We start from the raw sequence: 20,064 nt of genomic DNA, 5'->3' as shown, positions 1-20,064 counted from the left end.
TCACTTCCTCAATTTCTTACAATTTAGCCTTGCATTCAATTGACATACATAAAATCTGCTTCCGTATAATATTAAATTTTTTAAGTTCATGAATCATTTATCAAATTTTGTTTGTTTTTTGTGGCAGTCTATGACCATGAAAGTTTAATTATTTTGTATTAACAATAACAACAGTATTGGCCATTTAACAAAGCCGCATTATGCTGACTGTTGAAAATAATAAAACATTCTTAAAAATAAAAATTATATGTATAAAAAAAGGGGATATAAAAAACAATTTTTGTACAACATTTGTGTATCTACAAGTAACAAAAAATTTACTTCGAAAATTTGTTAACAAAAATTGCACAATATTAAAAACTTATTTTAAAACTCTAAATGTTGGGAATGACGTAACGAAATGTAATTTTCGAGATCGCTCGGTATTTCTATTCCTTCCAGCTCCTTTCGAAGAATATGGTACCTCTTTCTGACATGAAAAGCTGCCATTTTTGGTTGTCTTTCTCTGGTAAATATCCCTTTCTTGTTTCCACCCACTCTTATGTATGCTAAATAAAATTTTTTTTAATAAATATTAATTATTCAATAACCGTTTTTTAATTCATATCAAAAATTATTCACTCACATTGAGCCGTTCGAAAATCAGCAAAATTCCAAATAAATTCACCAATGAAGAAGCCTTGATTTCTTAACTGATCAAAGGCTTCAAAATGTTTTGAAAATACTTCTTTCTGATATTCCTCACTCCATACATACTCAGGAAGCTAAAAAAGGTTTGAATTGGAAATACTTATTTACATCTATATCTTTATATTTATATAAAGTAACAATAAAATATTGAAAAGATTTATAGATTTATATTTTACTGTTTAAGAAATTAAACATCCCAACATGCCATTTAAATATTGGCTTAGCAGATACATTTTACCTTTACCATTTCAATTTTTATTTAACAAAAAAATGGAATTACATTTTGGATTAATACTCCTGGAAGATAGTAGAATTCCTTAGACATATTTTAATGAGCATTAGCAAAATGCTAATGTATTGTACATTCCAAAATGTGTAAAATTTAAAGTTGTATAAATACTTTTCTTTGTATCCACTTCAACTTTTAATGTGCATTTGGATTTTGAATGAAATAGGATGCGAAAATAGATACTTATTTTCATATCCATTTTTGAATTATTAATTAAATTTTGATAATTATTGCTAGTCAATTATATTTGAAATTGGACTTGCAATATATAATTGACTTATAAAATTCATCGTTAAATCTGTAGTATTGCGAATATCGTAATTGCTAAATGATTTACCTCGTGTAAACCGGACATAGTATCAGCACCGTACTCCGACATAAGCACTGGCTTATTATATTTCTTATGCCATGCTTCAGCTTCTCCTATAACCCTGTTTTTAATCGCGTCCAGGCGGCCTGGGTTGTTGTACCAGGCATTATAACGATTAAAGCTGATCACATCGAGATATTCACCTGCTTTATCTTCCTACGAGTAAATTACACATATGTAGATACTTAAATATATATACTTAAGATGTGTAATAATAATAATAAACATATATAATAAACCTAAACGGATTGCTAGTTCCCCTGAGTCGTACAAAATGTAAATTTTTCGCGAACGCAAAAGAAAAGTTAGCATTTTTTCAAGGGATCGTTTCACCCCTTCAAAGTAAAACTCGGCAGGAAAAAGAATTGCAATGTGTCGTGCTTGACTTACTCTACTTACACACAAAGTTTTATAATTTTTTGAATTTCCAGATTCGATAACTTCCCTTGTTAGTCGGATGAGATAGATACACAATCATAATATATGAATATTTGATATTACTTCCAGCAAATTACAGAAATAGAGAGGGTGACCGGGGGATTAAAATTTTTGTTAACATTACGACGTTCAACGTGTTAAACCTGATCCAATCTGTAGTTATATACCTGAACCGCTCGCGCCATAGCGATGGTAACCGGCCTGGTAGGGTCGAGTGCTTTCGTGTGATGAGCGACTTGTTTAAAATATTCCCCGGCTTCAGGTAATTGCGTTCTGGGCTCGTTAGAGATGGACCACATGATCACCGAAGGACGATTCTTGTCTCTCCTTATAAGTTCTGATAGCGAGTCCTTGTGACGCGCGAGGAGAATCGGCGAAAAGTTTTCTGTGTCCACGGACGGGCATTCGTCGATAATTAAGTAGCCCAACCTTTAAAGGACCAATAAAGTATGCATTCAATTATTTAACGTAACACATTGTAGTTAATATCAATTGAAATCATTTCTTCGCGGATTTTTACGCGTTTATAATTTATACTGATCTTTATCACCAGATTTACAGAAATTTATTCTATACTTTATTCTATCGTTCCTAGAAGATTACATGTTTGTTTACATAGATCACGGACATTAAAATTTCAAAAACAGAGATTTATAATGTGTATTCGTTTTAAACTGTTACTAACTAATGTTTAAAAAATTTTATGTACCGGCACTTTCTTACTGTAACCAGTCAAATAACTGCCTATAAAATAAAGGTAAATAAGTTAGATGATAAATATTTTTTAGTGGAAAGAGAGACAAAACAGAGGCAAAGATTGGAAAACTGATTAATAAAAAATGGTAGGGTTTATATTGTTAGTATAATAGATAATGACGAATAAGAATGAAAAATGAACTTTACCGATCGGCCATGTCGAGTATTTCATCGCTGTAAGGATAGTGGCTTGTCCTGTAAGCATTTGCACCGACCCATTGTAACAATTCGTAATCTCTGGCAGCAGTGACCAAATCGAGACCTCGTCCTCTTAGGATTGAATCTTCGTGCCTACCAAATCCCCGCATATAGACAGGTCTATCATTAAGGAGTAAACTGGTGTTGGTCCAGGCCAACGTTCTGATTCCGATCGGTAACCTGTAGACGTCTACTTTGGTCTCATTCATAACGGTCAAGGTGACCTAAGAAACGAAACATTATCGACAAATTACATTTGCAATATTCCCTTTTCTTATAACGAAGAAGACAAATGAAATTAATCACTATGCTCTGTTGAACATTGAATTATTAAACGACTGACGTTAGAAATAAGAAAAGAAAGTACTCGTTGACGTTGAGACCCTATAGTTGAAATCGATTAATATTAAATTCAATACGAATTGCTATTATAATCAATTGTATTTTCAATAGGACAATTTATGATAATAACTGTAAACATAAATAAAATATTCTGTAGATGGTGAAGTGTATAAATGGGAATAAAGATGTAAAATTAAAAAAAGGTAGAGAATACTGAAAGGATTAAAAAATTGTCGAACATTGTTTAAACTTACTGTAAAAATTGAATGTTATTTAAACAATTTAGTATAATGTATAGTTCGGTCTTGGTTCGTTGTAAATTTAAATTAAATTTTCAAATAATTGCATACAATTTCGTGATAACGTATTTTTAGTCAACATATTAATTATCTATTACGGTTTCAGCCTTGAAGCATTGCATGACTAAGCTCCACTAGTCTGTAATTAACTGCTAGTGGATTTGAAGTACTTTTTGTTGATAACATTTCGTTCCTCGCGACTGAAGTAAAGAATGAATACAAAAAGTGTTTTTCTAAAAGCTGTTCTAAAGTGTTTAAACGAAATTCTTCAGTCTGAATTATATACGAAGATGATCTAATTCATTATTACAGTCTTTAGACGCCTTAAACTCTTAAATACAGTAATTACAAATAATTATTTGCCTTCATTCTGAATTATTTTCCTATCAAACGAAAAATGCTCAACATTAACACATAGATTGAAAAGAAAAGAAGATCATTCCAATATTCATCTCTTAATCCCACAATACAAGTCATTTCGGAATATAATAAATTACAAGCTCAAATGAAATTTCTCAATTTTAGTAAAAACCAGTACAAATACTACCAATTTATATTCGATTAATACAGGAATCACTAACCCTATATTACTATTCTCTCAAAATAAAAAACATTTATACCGTTCAATTTGTTACATTATTATATAGTCTAATTTATTCATGTCAAAGATATTAGCAAAAACGATATATGTATACAGTTTAGTAATAATCTAGGGTTATAAATTAGATTTCTGTGGACCCAATTCAGAGCAATCAATGTACTATTATTGTAGGATAACGTAATATTTACTGTACCTCTAACGTGTACATATAACCTGGGTTAGGGCTCATATCCCGAGGCCACCAGAGTTTAGCGAATGGCACTTTCAGGGTACCGGAGAATCCATAAACTGGCTCCTTTATAGCTAGAGTATCCTCGGCATCGAGCAGGCTCGCTCTGCAGATCGGAATTTCGTGCTCGTGTAAACCGGCCGGTTGAACGATGAATTTCACGATACCTACATCACCAATTAATTCTGTTCTTACCGTGATATCTTCGATATACACACGCGGTCTTGTGTGTAGTAAAACGGGCCTGTAAGGTAGGAATTTCTTTGTTAGCGTTCCATACACGTAATGCGTCTGTTGTTCCATTTGTTTCCATTATTAACCCTTTGCATGCGGAAACTTTTTAACCGAAAGTATTCGGGATTTTTTGAAGAAATATCGGCATCTTTTACATTCAGTATAAAGAGAAATCATACATAAACTAAGGAATACAAATATTCTACTGCAATATTTCATATATTAATACAATATTTGTTATGCAAAATTTGATATTTGGATACTGAACTGTTTTATTCTACTGTATTAATACTAGATTTACTGTACAGTTGCTGTAACAGACTCGTTTCCCTTTCGTTTTTCCAGTATTTTCTTTAGAAGCCTTTTTCGTTTGAATAGAATACAATTGAGGAGATCGTCACTGAAACGAACTCCGACAGCGAACGTGTTAATTTTTACAATTGAGTAACACAGTAAGCTAGTTTCTCGCTACTTACTGTCTTGCCGTCTTTTTGGCTAGGTAGTTAAAAGCATACCTACGTGGATATAATTGATCTGCAGTGGGTCAATGACTAGACTGCGGAACTTTAACACTTTGCGTACCGGTTAATTTTCGGAAAACTGAATTGCGACTGACAATTTTCAGTGAGATCAATTCACATCATTATACATAGAAAAACTCAGATATATTGTTATGTACTATATTTCAAATAGATAATCAATTCGAATCAAATTGAATATTTCTTTTAATGCTCTGGTAATTAGCAAAGTTGCATATCTAAGTGTCTTTATTAAAAACGAGATTTCTCGTTACCAGTACGCAATGTGTTAACCTTTTGCACTCGAGAAGCGATTCTCAGTCGCTACTTGATTCGACATAGCAAAATTATAAAATTTGATATTTAATATTAAGCTCCGTGTAATGTATAAATATTTCAAATACTGAAATAAAATTGCTATATTCCTTATTAATTTATGTGTGATTTTTCGTTAAGTTAGCTTCAGCCACTGTTAATTTCAGTTAGTTTCGCTATAAATGATATTGAGAACAACTTTTAAATTAATTTATTGTTTATTAATTAAATATATCTAAATTATCAAAATATGCTTCATTTACTTTCTTTAATTTTATCCCGTTTCCGAGGCAAAAATAAAGAATCGTAAAATAGCAAAGAATTGTTTGAATTTGAAATAGATTTGGAATTGATTAAATGAGAAAGTACTGAATTAATTTGAATACTGAATGTAAAGATCCGCGGTCTATTGATAACCGGAAGCGGGAGAATTCTTTCCTTCGACAATTTGATCGTTTTGCACTGATAGTTTACTTTTGTCCGTTACAATAGTACTGATGACGATCTGTTCGACACAGAGAAATTTTTGACGGTTCAGAGAACGGGAAATTTTCGAAAAATGCGGACACCTGGGTTAACGGGACGAACCGTTATGCTTTTGTGATGCTCTATCGACACTATTTAACGAGCGTCGCATATTGTTTTACTAACACTTTCTACGATCTTCCATGTTTGATTTTGTACGTCATCTTGTATTGTTTTTCCGTATGGATATAAACGAAATAAAAAATGTTATTTAAGTAGTACGATATTGTAATTCTCATTGAACTAGCTAATATTATATTTCAATGAAAATAACAATAGATTATCGTAAATATTTTAGTGACCTTGAACAATGGTGGCCTAACTTCTATTTTTCAGTTCTTGAGGAAAAGAAGCTTTTTTTGAAGCTTTATCAATAATACTTATCGATAATAACAATTATTACTATTAATAATAAACAATAATTACTATCACTAATACTATCTACTAACAACATGTCATTTTTCATGATTTAACATATAACAGTATCAACAATATTGTAACATTAATATTTAATTAATCCAACAATATTTTACAAAAGCTTCTTTTCTCGAGAACCCAGAAATAGGAGTTGGAGCATTATTTTGTTGCTTCATTCGTTTATATAAGAGACATAAAGTTTCAAAATCTATTAGTAGCAGCGTAGATATACATTTACTTGCCTATGGATACCGGCGTAATTAAAAAAATCAAATGTGTAACTTTGCACGTGCACAGTGCCATTGTCAACAGCGGTGTTGACGATTCTGCCCTGCGGCACGCTTGTTTGCAGCAACGTATTATCCACTGCGACCGTTATCCGATTTTTACCGCCGTACACCAAATAGGTAGATATCTCCGCTTCAAATGGCAGATGACCCATTTCATGGTTGGTCACTAGCCCGCCATTTACCCACTGAAATGTACAAAAACGAGGCGGGGATTGTATACGACTTGTATAGATTTTAACAATGATGAACCGTGTCCTTTTTCGACAGACAAAGTCGAACCGATTAAATTCTATTGCTTTCGTTAAATCTTTCTTGATCCAACCACATTTCCCATTTCCAGTACCATTATTTTGGTGCAAATATTTGTCGAATTAGTCTTGTTCTCCATTTTTCGAGCATACTTTTCAATTTGAGATTTATTCAGTTACTTTATTAATAATACCTTAACACTAGATTTACGGACATCAATTGAAAAAGTGTTTTTACTCAACGGTGAGAACAGTAGAATGAAAATTGCCTAAATTTGTGAAATATTAATATAAAAATAAATATCTCCGGTTATAATGTTATGTAACTTTATATCAATATCAAGTTCTGCAATTGATTGCGCATATAATATTCGCAACAGCTTCGTAACTTAATTAACAACAAAAATAAAGTAATTTATACATTGAGATTTGTATACCTTTTTTATTAAATAAATGTACCATATGATTTGGAATATTTATTTATTTATTTATTTATTTAATTATCGTGTAAAATACAAGGAGACGTGAAACATCATCTTTGATTCATGGTGGATAATACGATGTTTCCCTATTATACAACCCCTCCAGTCATGATAAAAGGCTGGAACTTGGTTGAAAGCTAGACAAGCTATCGAACAGTTGATCGCTAATCCAATTTGACTTAAGGGCACTTTTGACCCCCTTTATCCGGCTATAGTTAAATTACGTAGTTAGGTCGCGAATCAAGTTAAATCACGCGGTAACCAGTTACTGGTCGATACACTGTACATGTTTTAAACATCGCTGAACTGCGGATGTCCATGCGAATTTCCCACTTTCTTTATCAAGAAAATTTCGAATAGGCTTAATGAACATCTATGGTTTTAAAACTTCAGTGAAAATTCTGGCCTTAAAGAAATCTTGTTTTGCCGTTAATATTAAAATAAAACAAATATTTGAAATACTTACCACCTGCGCGAGGTAATTCACCGAACCGAACCTGACGAAAACTCTCTGCTCCCGCCACGAAGCAGGGACGAAGAACGATCGCTGGTACCAGACAGCCCCGACGTGGTCCCTAAGTTCTCTCGAGGTGGTAATGTCATTGTAGGACGAAGGCACTGGCATTTGCATCACTTTTCCTACCTATGGAAACATATGGTAAAGTAAAATGGTAATCGAAAGTACTCGAGCAAGAAAAATCTGATCGAAGTTGGAGATTTTGATTATTATCAGCAGTGATAAGAGTTAATGAAGAAACGAATCAGTCCTTGAAAAGTCGTGAGTGTATGAAATATCAAAAATTTATTATGCATATCAATGTTCATTTAATGTAATAGTAGATTCAACTTGTTATGGTGTTTTGTTTTTTAAATAAATTCGTTATACTTTCTGTTTGCATTTTTAACTGATTCTCGAATTATTCAATTATTGCTACTGCAGTTTTGTACGATTATTTTATTGAATACCAATTCATTAATTCTTAAATAACTGGATTATAGTCTCAGTGAACTTAAAAGTTTGAGAAGTCACTAATAAATATTTATTCGACATTTGTTTAATCTTACCTTGGACAGATCGTTCGCAAACCACGCCTCTTTGTAGCCCCTGAGTGAATCTCCCGTTGGGGAAACAACGAAATCCCACATACCGTCTAGAGTTTTCATCTAAGAAAAGTTAACTTCAATCACTGAAAACTTTTGCTTTCACGGTATACACATTAGATCTTAATACAGCGTGTATCTTAAGTTTGAAAGCTGTTGCATTTTAATTCACTAAAATGATCATTCGTTTATCTAATCAAATTGTATACGCGATACATCCACGTATTGGGTTGTAACATATTGTTGTTCAGATATATTCAATGTTTTCTTGTATTATTATAGATTCATGCAGTAGTGATAATTAACAGTGGTGATTTTAGGTTGACTAGAACTAACGCGCACTTGCAACAAGTCATAATTATATTATTAGAATTCGAGTATGTTCATATATGTAACCGAACTTCTTTTTGTTTTTTCTTTAAATTGCATCAACCTAATAGAGTCGTTGGCAACTACATTGAATTATGTAGTTAGATTATACGTGCATAATACGTAGTTGTACCGAAGTACCTATTATATATTCATTGACTGTGGATAACACTAACTATGTAAATTAAATGTTGCACCCGAACTTATTTACGTTACTACTTAATATTTCTACATAAATGATCGCAACAGTATAGAAAGCAATTACCTCTCGCGATTCACTTTCACGCGGATAAAGCATTCCAGGAAGAGGCGAGGGTGCATCTTCCTCCCGCGGCAAAGGTGAATATTCTATGGGTATTTCGGGATATTCAATTTCGGGACCCGATTCTCCGGCCATCGCGGCGCCAATTAAGAGAAAAACTAAACGCCACATTCCTCCTTAGTTCTGAAACAAGATACATTTTCTTCGTTGAAGGAGCAATTTCTCCTTGAAATACATTGATAATACTTATCATTGTCAGTTGTTAACACTAAACGTACCGCGAACGGTTCAAATGATGTAAAAAAATGATGTAACCGATGTTCAAATCGGTTTTAAAAGTTCACTGAAAATTCTCCGTTTTTCTTCGTTCATTTAACATTAAATCGATTCCCGTATTACCTGATTAACCAATTTTTCAATCTTTGCCGTTTCTTCTGCTTCTGTTTCCAATAAGAAATATTTATTATTTAACTTGTTTACCTTTATTTTGTAACCAGTTATTTAACTAATTATAGTAAGTATAGGTATATACAAAGTGTCGGTACGTGTAGTGTTAATGATTATAACATAACATCCAATAAAATATTAGTAGTTTAGAGTTATTTAAGTATCTTCTTGTAATTAGTATGTTCTCTTTTTAAGATATTAAGAATCTTTCAAATTCAAAAGTTTTACTGTAGAAAAAATGATAACGAACGAACTAATTTCTATCTTCCTTTCTCTTTTGAAACGATATATGCGTATTTTTACCTGGCGACTGTGACAAAATGTACGTTGCGTTGTCGGTCACTTGCAATGTACAACTGATATTTCTCGGTACTTTAACATTACTTGGTAGTATCAGTACCTGGCCGGATTAGCAATAAAAAAAACAAGATTAGCCTAATTTTATACCGAACTTTGCACTTAAGTACTTCAAAGTAATTTTTATTTCGATCTACACTGTATGCAAATGCAAGAAATATAATAAACGAACATTTTTAACATTAAATGTATCGGCACTTTATATATACACGTATGCCTACTGTAATTAAACGGTTATTAAAGAAAGGTAATGTTCCTTAGAAACAGAAACAAAAGGAAAGACAAAAATTGAAAATCTGATTAATAGAACAATATAAGAATTAACATAAAGATAAATGCACGGAAAAAATGTAGAATTTTAAATCAAATTTTAAAACCGGCCATTTGACCAGTCACGGCACGTTTAGTGTTGAAAAGCGTTCAACGAGATATTTCAGTAAAGCATTATGTCGGCCTCAGATAATATGTAAATTTCCGTGAACAACAGAAATTTAAAAGAAACTATGTCAATAGTGCGTAAGTAGATATTAACATCAAACGTGTATTGTCTGTTTCACTTCAAAATGCTTCGACAAACAGAGACAGGTATATGATATTTCTTAGATAAACGGCTTAACTTATTTTTTGTTGTTCTATAATGGCCCAGGCATTCTTTTCAAAGAAATGATGTGATCAATGGAATTAATTTTATCATATTAAATATTGATTTAAATTTATTTTGAAAACAAATTTCTATGGATCTATAATCAGTTTCTAGTCTTTATATTTATTACAAAATTTGAAAGTGAACCTTGACTAACAAAATTTTTCTGTATATTTTTTTTATTGCGCTTCTTATATTTCGAGTACCAAAATTCTTTCTTTGCGTTTAATGACGCAACATCAGTGGAGAAACTTTGACCAATTATGAATGGGTTTTTTTGTGGGTTGTCACATAACGTGTTGCTATTCAATGTTTGGTTACCGCATCGATCATTGGTGTACAAATATACTTACTATCTTAGCCATGGAATTTTTGTTTCTTTGTGCATTACCTCTGAATCGTAACTTATTGAGACGACTGAAAAGTCGTGTCGCATTAAACAAATTTGCAGCTTCGAAGAAATTGCAAGGCTATATTCATTTCAGAAAATGTACTATTAATATTTAACACTGTATCATCTACCGCTGCTGATCAAGGCAACTACTAACCTACTCAATACGATTTTCGTCATCGCGTAAGCAGGAGTGTCTGTTTTCACTTGCAAAGCTTTGTAACTTTAAAATCAATTTTTTTGTGAAGCACTCGTAATCGAAAAGTCGATTAATTAACCCAAGAACATTTCACAACAGCCCTTTTTTCAAAAGCTAACAAATGGGAATTAGACTATATGACATTTACCTTATTCAATACTGTCTATACTTCTACAGTCCCTGATCAAAAAATTAGGGCCACCATAGTTTTTATGCCACACTTGTCATGGTAATCGTAATATTGGAAGCTCAAAAGGTAATTTACTAATAATTTCTTCGTTGTATTGTTAACCCTTTGTACTCCAGAGTGTTTCACTGGAAATACTCAATATTTTCTGATGAGATACAGACAACATTTTCGGAAAGCAACTTAACGAGAAATTGCACATAAATTGAGGAACAAAATTATATTATTCCAATATTTGATATATCAAAGCATTATACAAGGTTTAATATTAAATATCTAACTTTACAATCTCGTCAAATCGATTGGCGACTGAGAGCCAGCTCTGGAGTGCAAAGGGTAAAGATCAAGAATTGAGCAAAGAAATGAAGCCTTAGTTATAAAAGATTAATATGACGAAACGACCAGACAAGAATCAGATTACTGATTTATTGCTGGTCTTCTCAAAGATGACGTTAATGGTGGCCCTAATTTTTTCATCAGCAACTGTATTTTTATACTTTCTAATAAAACTTCACCGAAAAATCCAAGTTAACTGTTATTAACTAGCTATATCGGTTTCGGTTCCGGTTCTTCAGAAACGGTTCTATGACCGTTATTTTTCGGTTATTCATTTTGGTTCTTCATGATTATTTCAAGAACCGAAAAATAGCAGTTATAGAATCAGTTCATAACTGTTTCAAAAACCGAAAAATAGCAATCAGAACCGATATGACATCGATTCCAAAGAATCGGAGCCGAAACCGATATAGCTCAGAACCGATATACCGAATACAGTTATGATTGATTTCGGTTCTTCAGAACTGTTTTAGTCGAAATTGACATATAACAGTTTTAAACAGTTATTTTCGAACCTTTTCAATCCCCGATGCAAACACACAGTTTCTTTCACCCTACACGGTTCCCGCTTCCAGAGACGGTTTCGAGGGAAAAATGGCAGCACTCGCACGGCAACCTAATAAAGGAAGTGGCCGCCTTCACGAGTGGCGAAAACGTAATCAATAATATTCGGGTGCTTGTTGACCCGGTCCAAACAGAGGTGTATTTCATGTGTATCCTGTAGGGTGTCGGGTGCAGCAATATCGGCTTCCTGGCACGGTGCCCTCCTACGAGAGCAGACTTCCCTTCCCAAAGCATCAAATCGTTTCCTCGTGTCGCACATGTGCAGTATCGCCGCTGGCCCTAATTCTTCGAATAGACACCACGTGAATTTAACAATTGGTGGCTGTCGCATTGTATTGCGGCGGGAACGATGCCCCGGCGGATCGCATCGATGCATTCCCGGAAAAGCACACGCAGTTTTTCCTAAACGTTCACCGAGAGACGCGTGACACAGCAAAGTCGATTCGGAATAAACAGAAACGGGTTGGCCCTTAACAAGTTAACTGAGGAATTTAGTTTGCAGAATCTCTGATTGTGCGCGCAATAAAATCAAATAATAAAGCGTATGCTTGCCAAACGCAGAGCACATGAATCTATAGTATATTCTAACGGACAGCTAAAGCAAAACGAAGAAGAATTACACATTTATCTGGAAAAATGAATAATTTATCGTTAAAAACACGACTACTATTTTGCATTTTAAAATGACGTGTATACTCGTCGAACGCAGTTAAGTGGTTAACACGTTACACGCTGGTTAAATATTAGCCGTTGAAAGTATGAATACGGTTCTTAGTTGCTTGCCACCGAAGAATGAGCAGTTAAAGAAAATATGAAAAACCTTATACATTTTCGTAAAACAGTGTATTTTGATTGAATATTTGTCATATACACTTTAACGACAACTAAAAATCCAACGAAACCGAAGATTCTCGTTTATAATTACACATCAATGTGTAGAACATGCATATATGTAGAGAAAAATCCTGCGTTATCGCTAGGCCAGTGTGTATAACATTAACACTAGGTTTACGAATGTTTATCATACGGTTCATTCTATCGTTCCTTGAATAATTGATGTTCGTTCGTTTAGGTCTTGAAAATTAAGTATTCAAAAATAGACTATTAGATAATGTTTATAAAATTCAATATGCGCCAAATTAACGCGTTCTGTAAACCTAGTGTTAAAGTAACCAGTCCAATAACCGGTTACGAAATAAAAATAAACAAGTTGGACGATCAACTTTTCTCAGTGGGAACGGAAACAAAAGGAAAGACAAAAATTGAAAAATAAACTGTTAAATGAAAGAAAAAAATTGAGAATTCTCAATTAAATTTTAAAACCGATCATTTGACCGCTTGCGGTGAAAGTATTTAATATTAATCGTAGATCACTGAATTACGTATATAATTATCAGTAATATTTTGTATTGTTATATGGAAATTACAAAAGAAATATAAACTTTGGCATTTCTGTTCTAGATTAATGATATAGAGAAACGTAGATATATCAAAGTACGTAATAATACTATAAATTAATGTACGTAGATAAATACTTCAAAGACCATCCGCGAAATTTTTAGCTTTCATTTTTGTTTTTACGATATAGAAAATTCCTAAAATTGTAAAATATTGAAAAAATGTTATTAGAGTTAGTGTCCAAAATTTTTACTAACGATTCTCCTTGTTAATGTTTGATACATGAATAAAATAATATTTCAAGCGAATAAATATTGGAAAGTGGATCACAGTTGTTGTGTAAAACGGGAAAGACATAATTCGATGAAGATTGAACTAGTAAAATCTAAAATAGTCTTTAAATTTCTTCAAAGAATAGAAAAAACTTTCTACTCTATTCAATAGATTCTAATAAATTGTTTGTGATGTCAGTGTATTTATATTGGATACTGCATTTCATTCAATAGCCTTTTCTTTTCATTGCAAGATTGTGTTAACAGATTTTTCATTTAGAAAGAAAATGAAAAATTATTTAAACCAAAATTGTCCTCTGTGGACTGCGCAAACCACTTTCGAGCTGTCCAATCATCGATAAAATCTCGCTGTGGTCTGTTCAAATATTTGTAGCAACTTTGGTAGCGTTTAAACCTTGATTAAAACCGACGAACAACGAATGCCGCAAATGTTTGTCTTTTTGCATTTAACATTCCATTTCTCTCGAAGATTTTCATCTAAATTTTTATCTAAAATTAAAGGTCTAATAACAATCATATGGAAGGAAAAAAGAGCTGTTAAGTCATATATAATATCTAACATGAATATAACAATAGCATTTTTTAATAAGTTTTATTTTATTTTGTAGAAAATATTTACAAACTTAAGCCATTCCACAGTAGAATATTTACAATACAAGTCCAACGATTGACCAACGATAAACATAAATTTGATTGCAGCAAACTTTTTGCAATTAATATATGTAAACATGAATTAAACATTATGTACGTTACTATTTTCAAATCAATTATTTTATAATGTAACTGATTTTCAGCGATAAATGTACTGTTCAAATTAATTACCACTTATTTCTGATACTATTGATTATAAAATTAATTTTCAATTTTCAAGCGAACAAAACTTTTTAAGTCAGAAGTATCCCTCAGTCAGTATTCATCACTCGGTTACATTGTTTTATAAAACAGATTGATAAATTGAGACGTTTATACGATTCTCTTTATAACTGATATTCTCAGTAAACGTCTTGGGTTGTATTACTTTTAGTTAAGATGCACGGGAATTTTATCACAAAATACTCACTTCTCCATTAAAGGAAATCTTTCACACCTGCAATTTTGATTTTAATCGGCCATAATTTTAATTGATTTAAGAGAGTAATATGATCAAATTGGGTAAGAAGTTTTTCTGTAATGTTTAAAGTCGTGTCACGTTTTTACTGAGACACTGTTATAAACCTTTATTTCATGCATAGCAGTACTTAATAAAGCCGATAATAAATGGACCATTTTAATGTAATAATTACTCTATTCGAAGGCGAAATGATGTATTTAAGGATATATCCTTTCATAAGTTCTATGTATACCCGATGCGTACAGTATAAATGAAGTTTCATCTTTATTGAGCAATTTAATAAGAAATCAATTCTTCATAGTATATTGAATCATAAATAACTTCCGTTTTGTACTTTAAATTTACTCCACATTTATTAATTTAATAAGTAATAAATAGTGAGCAATCTAAATATAATTTTCATTGTTATTGTTATTTAATCATGTCCAATCTACGAAACTTTAATTTATAAATTTAATTTACAGAAATACTTAAATTTTTATACATGAATTTTAGAACAAATTCAGATGATATCTTAGCTTTATTACTATTCATTTCAAGTATGTATTTCACATTAAAAATGAAATGAAGCTACAATAGATTTTCTTAAGATGTAAATTATTATTTTTAAATTGTTATTAAAATAATTAAAAATGTTTTTGTTTAATGTACATTATAAAAAACATTTATACGGTATAAGTACTCTAAGATTCACAGTCCTTAAAAAACTCACAGTAAAGTTAATATCGATTCCTAGAAATCCTCGGCCTGATCAAGGTTAAATACAATTATATCATTCAACGATCGCAGAGAAAAATTCATGCGTGGTTAACAGTGATCAGTGAAATCCCATCGAAATCCTGTTCTGGTAGCGCGACTAGGGTCAGAAAACTTATTAAACCACTCGTCAGATCGTGAGGTCAATGAAACATTTCTTCGTTTAAGGCACAACATTTTTGCAAACCCCGGTTACCTAAAATATTGAGTCGTAACGTACTTTCTTTCGGATATATCTAATATTTGTTTTCTACTGTTAACTTCACCTAGCAGTGAAATAACAATCATGGATTTTTAACACTAGGTTTACGGATGTTTATAATACGGTTTATTCTACTGTTCCTAGAAAAATTGATGTTTGTTCGTTAAAATGTTGGAAATTAGGAATTCGAAAGTAGATTACATATTAGGATACGTATTCGTATAATTGTAGCAGTTAAAACCGACATGAACGTTTACCGAGTAATGTTTACAAAATTCAGTATGCATCAAATTGACGCATTCCGTAAACCTAATGTTGAATTAACCAGAAATGGTTTCTTATGTGTCACAATTATGCACATTTGAAATAAGGAATACTTAAGTATTCAAAATCGCAATGTGTTCATAGTTTCAGTCGAACTTATTTATGTTACTATTCAATATGATTGATTTTCACGTCACCAATAACAGTTACAACCCACCGATCCATTGAATCACGAACTACTATTTCTAATCATTAATCAATACGGAGTAGCAAAGTCACCAAAGACTTAGTTGCAGTTAGTTCATGTCATTTTAGAACCGAATAAATAATTAGAAATTAGGAATGAGGAATATTTTAATCTTTTGATTCCGAGACAAATTTCCTGAATCATTTTCTTAATTTCTGAATAAATTTCTGTGATTTTAACAGCGTCATTTGAATATTTCAAAAACATTATTTGAAACTGATCAATCTCATATTCATCTCTGCAGAAATAAGTCAACTGATCTTTTGCAGTTCATTTTCAATGGAATTCATAAACCAACACCTCTAAAGATATAACAAACCACTAGAACTACTAAACATTTAATATCACTGACATGTAATATTTATAATAATTGTAACAATAAATTCCTGTTGATCCCTTCAACACACTCATTATATCATTCAAATCAAACTATTTATTTTTCAAATCATTTCGGATATTTAATTCCTTCTAAATATCAACAATTGCAAAATAAGAAAACTGAAACCAGTCATTTTTCTGGTACAATCAATGTTAAAACATTCCCAATTGTAAACTCTACTTCTATATTCAATAGATAGTAAAAAAGTTTCGCTAACAACACAATTGTCTCCTATTAAAGAGTTAAAGAAACCCTTGTTGACAATAACAATCTTCTATTTTCGGTGATTGTGGCACAAAGGGAACACCTATTTTTCTCGTGATTTTTCGATCGACCGAGGACCCAAATTATCGGTAGTTTTCTCACTCACCTGTGCAAGTGTCAGGCCCGAAGGTTTGTCGGATGAGTTCCTCGCATCACGGACGGACGGAACGATTCTCTTCCTCGCCCGTTACTTTTTTTTTGTTGGTTTCTTTTCGAGGCGGATTTTCGTTTGTTCGCGCGGTTCGTTCACGAGTTGCCCGGACAAAAGGAAGGTGGTCGGTTCTGCGGCGGTTTTCTCTGTTTCCGGCCGCGGTCAACGCGGCATCGTAACACCGCGTTGTTAAAACTTGGCACGTTCTCTCCTGTTGAGATCTTACACGCCACTAGACCAGAGAATCGGTTATACCTATCCCATCAGACTGCACTCTGGGCCTCGCCAGCCGACTAGGCTGCTCTTATATACCGGGTGTCCGCGGCCCGCGGCCGTAAACAACGCGCCGTGCCTCGATAACGCTCTTCGTTTTTCGCGCGCCGCTCGCTGTTGCGGGGGAGGTTCTCGAACCGGACGGTGTCTTAACGCGTAGACGAATTTTCGGAATTTAGCGAGTGCAGGAAACGTAGAGACTTTCGAGGATTTTGGAGGAGTTTGGAAATTTCCAAGAATTTAGGGGGTTTAGGAAATTTCGAAAGATTTAGGGGAGTTAGACAAATTTAGAGGAATTAGAAAGTTTAGAGAATTTTGAAAATTCCAGAGAAACTAGAGACATTTACAGAAATTAGAACAATTAGAAAAATTGTAGGGAAATTTGTGAAATTCAGAGAAATTGGAGAAAATTTGGAGAAATTAGAAAGTGTAGAGAATGTAGAAAAATTATTTAATTGCTTCATATTTTTACGTTCTCCGTGAATGTTTAATACAAAATGAAATATTTAGGGAAAAATAATATGAGAAATACGTTGACGAATTTAGTTCTGAAGGTAAGGTAATTCCGAAGATACAAAAATATTGTTTACACTTTTGATTTTCCCCTCGAAAATAGGATAGGAATTCTTTAGGTGAACGCAAAGTTTATCTTGGGGAAACACAGAAAATGGAGAGCTGTATGTGCTAACTATCGATAAAACAGATTTCGAATTCCAGAATTTAACCCATTCGCGCGATCTTTACTTCGCACTAGCTACGTGCAAAATACCTACGTTAATCGTAAGTAACTTTCTGCACAAGTAATTTAAACATTTAAAAATATATTAGAAATTCAATTTTTGAGAAAAAAATATAGATTATAACACATTAATATTTATCATTATTGAATGATGCATTACCAATTTAGCTCGTTATCCCCTACGAGTAGATTCACGATGTCGGAAAATTTAAACTGAATAAAAATTTTTTAATGAAAGAAAAATAATATATCTTGCAATGTATACAATTCCACAGTCCATAGACGCAAACTACCTGTTAGAACACAATTTTAAAAGCAATTTGTTACCTGCAGTCATTACATGTTCACTTTATCTTTTTTTACAATCCTTTCCGTTCTTTACTTCGCGTTGGGAACATTCTGTTTCATTACAATTAATAAAGATGGGATCAATATTATTACTCGAGCTTTATAACGCAGAGAACTTCGTTTTGGTTTATTATCGTTCTTATTGTGTATTACTATCATCAACAGTTAAATATTCAGCTTAATCAGCCACTCAAACATTCCCAATTTTTCTTTGCTCAATGCATTAACTTAAGAAACATTGAAATACACAATTATAGAAATAGCGATTGCAATATTGTTTACTATATTGAATAGTGTTTGCTTAAACGATTAACTACTTTAGTAGCATGTTAACTGCAATGTACTAATTCAAATTTGAACATTCTACAAATGAATGATAAAAATCACCACCTTCATATTCATTCAATAAATATTTGTACTTCATCAAACCATAATTTTCACAGCACGGACCACGCAATATTGAAGCGTATCGTTGTACAGAGTTTCCTATATTAATTTAACACATTGCCCTACAATATCGTGTCAGACTCGCGATGAAGATTTCAAATAGAAATTAACAAATATAAATATCACTTATTTCTTCCGAGTCCGAATTAAATATTATTCTCCTATTATCAATTGTAATACTAATACGCTTTAATGAATGCTCACGTTTCGAAAATACGCAGCGAAAAGATCGAGTAATGAATAGTTCCGAAGATAATTCCATTCGTAGACTAAAACAGGTCAGCCTGTACACCGTTATTTTCGCAATATTTCGCGCGCTTTCCATACAGTGAGCCTGCTTACAATTATTTACCATTTCACTGATTAGAGGAAGTTGTTTGGTACTTGTCGCGGTCAGTTAAGAAGTTTTTAGGTCAGCCGCGTATATGGGAAGCGAACGAATCACGTTTGTCACATTTCAGTCGCGTCCAATTCACCCTAATTACACGCGGTTCACGCAACAACAATTTCCACGGTGATTTAGACGGAATTAGACGCGGGGGCAGCCGCAGGTGGCTCGGCCGACGGTGTGCACCTCGAATTAGTATTCCGTGCAAACAAAGATTAGTTCGTTGACACTTGTACTAGGTATTCCTTACCTGGCTAAGTATGTTTCCGCGGTTCTCGCACGCCGCGCCGCGCCGCTCGGCTCGGCTTCCTCTATCTCGCGCACAAGACTGCGTTATCACGATGACGCTATTTGAATTCTTCACATGCACACGCTTCGACGCTTTATCTCCGCGGCTCAGGCGTCTTTCCCTTGTGTTTCTGTTGTCGTTCTATGATTCGCTTGATACGAGATAACCGATTTAGCGAAGAGCTGAGTCGGCATGCGTTTTCTTGTTTACGTCGGTGGCAGTGGCTTCGTCAAGCTATGCCAACGTTTCTTGGAACTGAAGTTCGAGCTTTTCTTGTTTAACGCAGTGATACGCACTGGTAGGTGGCTGCAGTTTTATTTTACAAGCGTTTCTTGTTTTGATACACGTAATTTTTTATGTGTTTCTCATTTGACACTAAATGTACTGACATTTTAGCTACCGATCGCACTTTTGTAGA

General features: G+C 33.0%; 1 protein-coding gene across 3 annotated transcripts; it reads right to left on the bottom strand.

Annotated features, from left to right (window-relative positions):
• Positions 1-105: 105 nt before the first annotated feature.
• Positions 106-19,778, bottom strand: LOC116428079 (beta-glucuronidase). 3 transcript variants are annotated; one of them, XM_076366297.1, is made up of 12 exons: positions 19,608-19,748; positions 17,118-17,394; positions 8,977-9,156; positions 8,307-8,405; positions 7,708-7,884; positions 6,464-6,696; positions 4,177-4,456; positions 2,691-2,965; positions 1,955-2,216; positions 1,317-1,505; positions 626-764; positions 106-548 (listed from the first exon to the last, which is right to left on the bottom strand). In XM_076366297.1, exons 3-12 carry the CDS (start codon positions 9,142-9,144, stop codon positions 367-369), a joined length of 2,004 nt encoding a protein of 667 aa, XP_076222412.1. In that variant the 5' UTR covers positions 9,145-9,156; positions 17,118-17,394; positions 19,608-19,748; the 3' UTR covers positions 106-366. The 3 variants fall into 3 exon arrangements, with proteins under 3 accessions (XP_076222412.1, XP_031835054.1, XP_031835056.1); XM_031979194.2 differs by lacking the exon at positions 17,118-17,394 and having other exon boundaries at positions 19,608-19,778; XM_031979196.2 differs by lacking the exons at positions 17,118-17,394; positions 19,608-19,748 and adding an exon at positions 9,724-9,793.
• Between the last annotated feature and the right edge of the window lie 286 nt (positions 19,779-20,064).

Source organism: Nomia melanderi, chromosome 3, assembly GCF_051020985.1.
Source record: "Nomia melanderi isolate GNS246 chromosome 3, iyNomMela1, whole genome shotgun sequence".
In the NCBI taxonomy this organism is placed as follows: domain Eukaryota; kingdom Metazoa; phylum Arthropoda; class Insecta; order Hymenoptera; family Halictidae; genus Nomia; species Nomia melanderi.
This window is presented reverse-complemented; position numbering and strand designations above follow the sequence as displayed.

Coding starts and splice junctions, on each gene's coding strand:
- LOC116428079 (XM_031979194.2), bottom strand. CDS start 9,144: ATGTGGCGTTTAGTTTTTCTCTTAATTGGCGCCGCGATGGCCGGAGAA. Junction 7,885..8,306: donor TTGCGAACGATCTGTCCAAG/GTAAGATTAAAC, acceptor ATGTTTCCATAG/GTAGGAAAAGTGATGCAAAT. Junction 1,506..1,954: donor CTATGGCGCGAGCGGTTCAG/GTATATAACTAC, acceptor ATTTACTCGTAG/GAAGATAAAGCAGGTGAATA.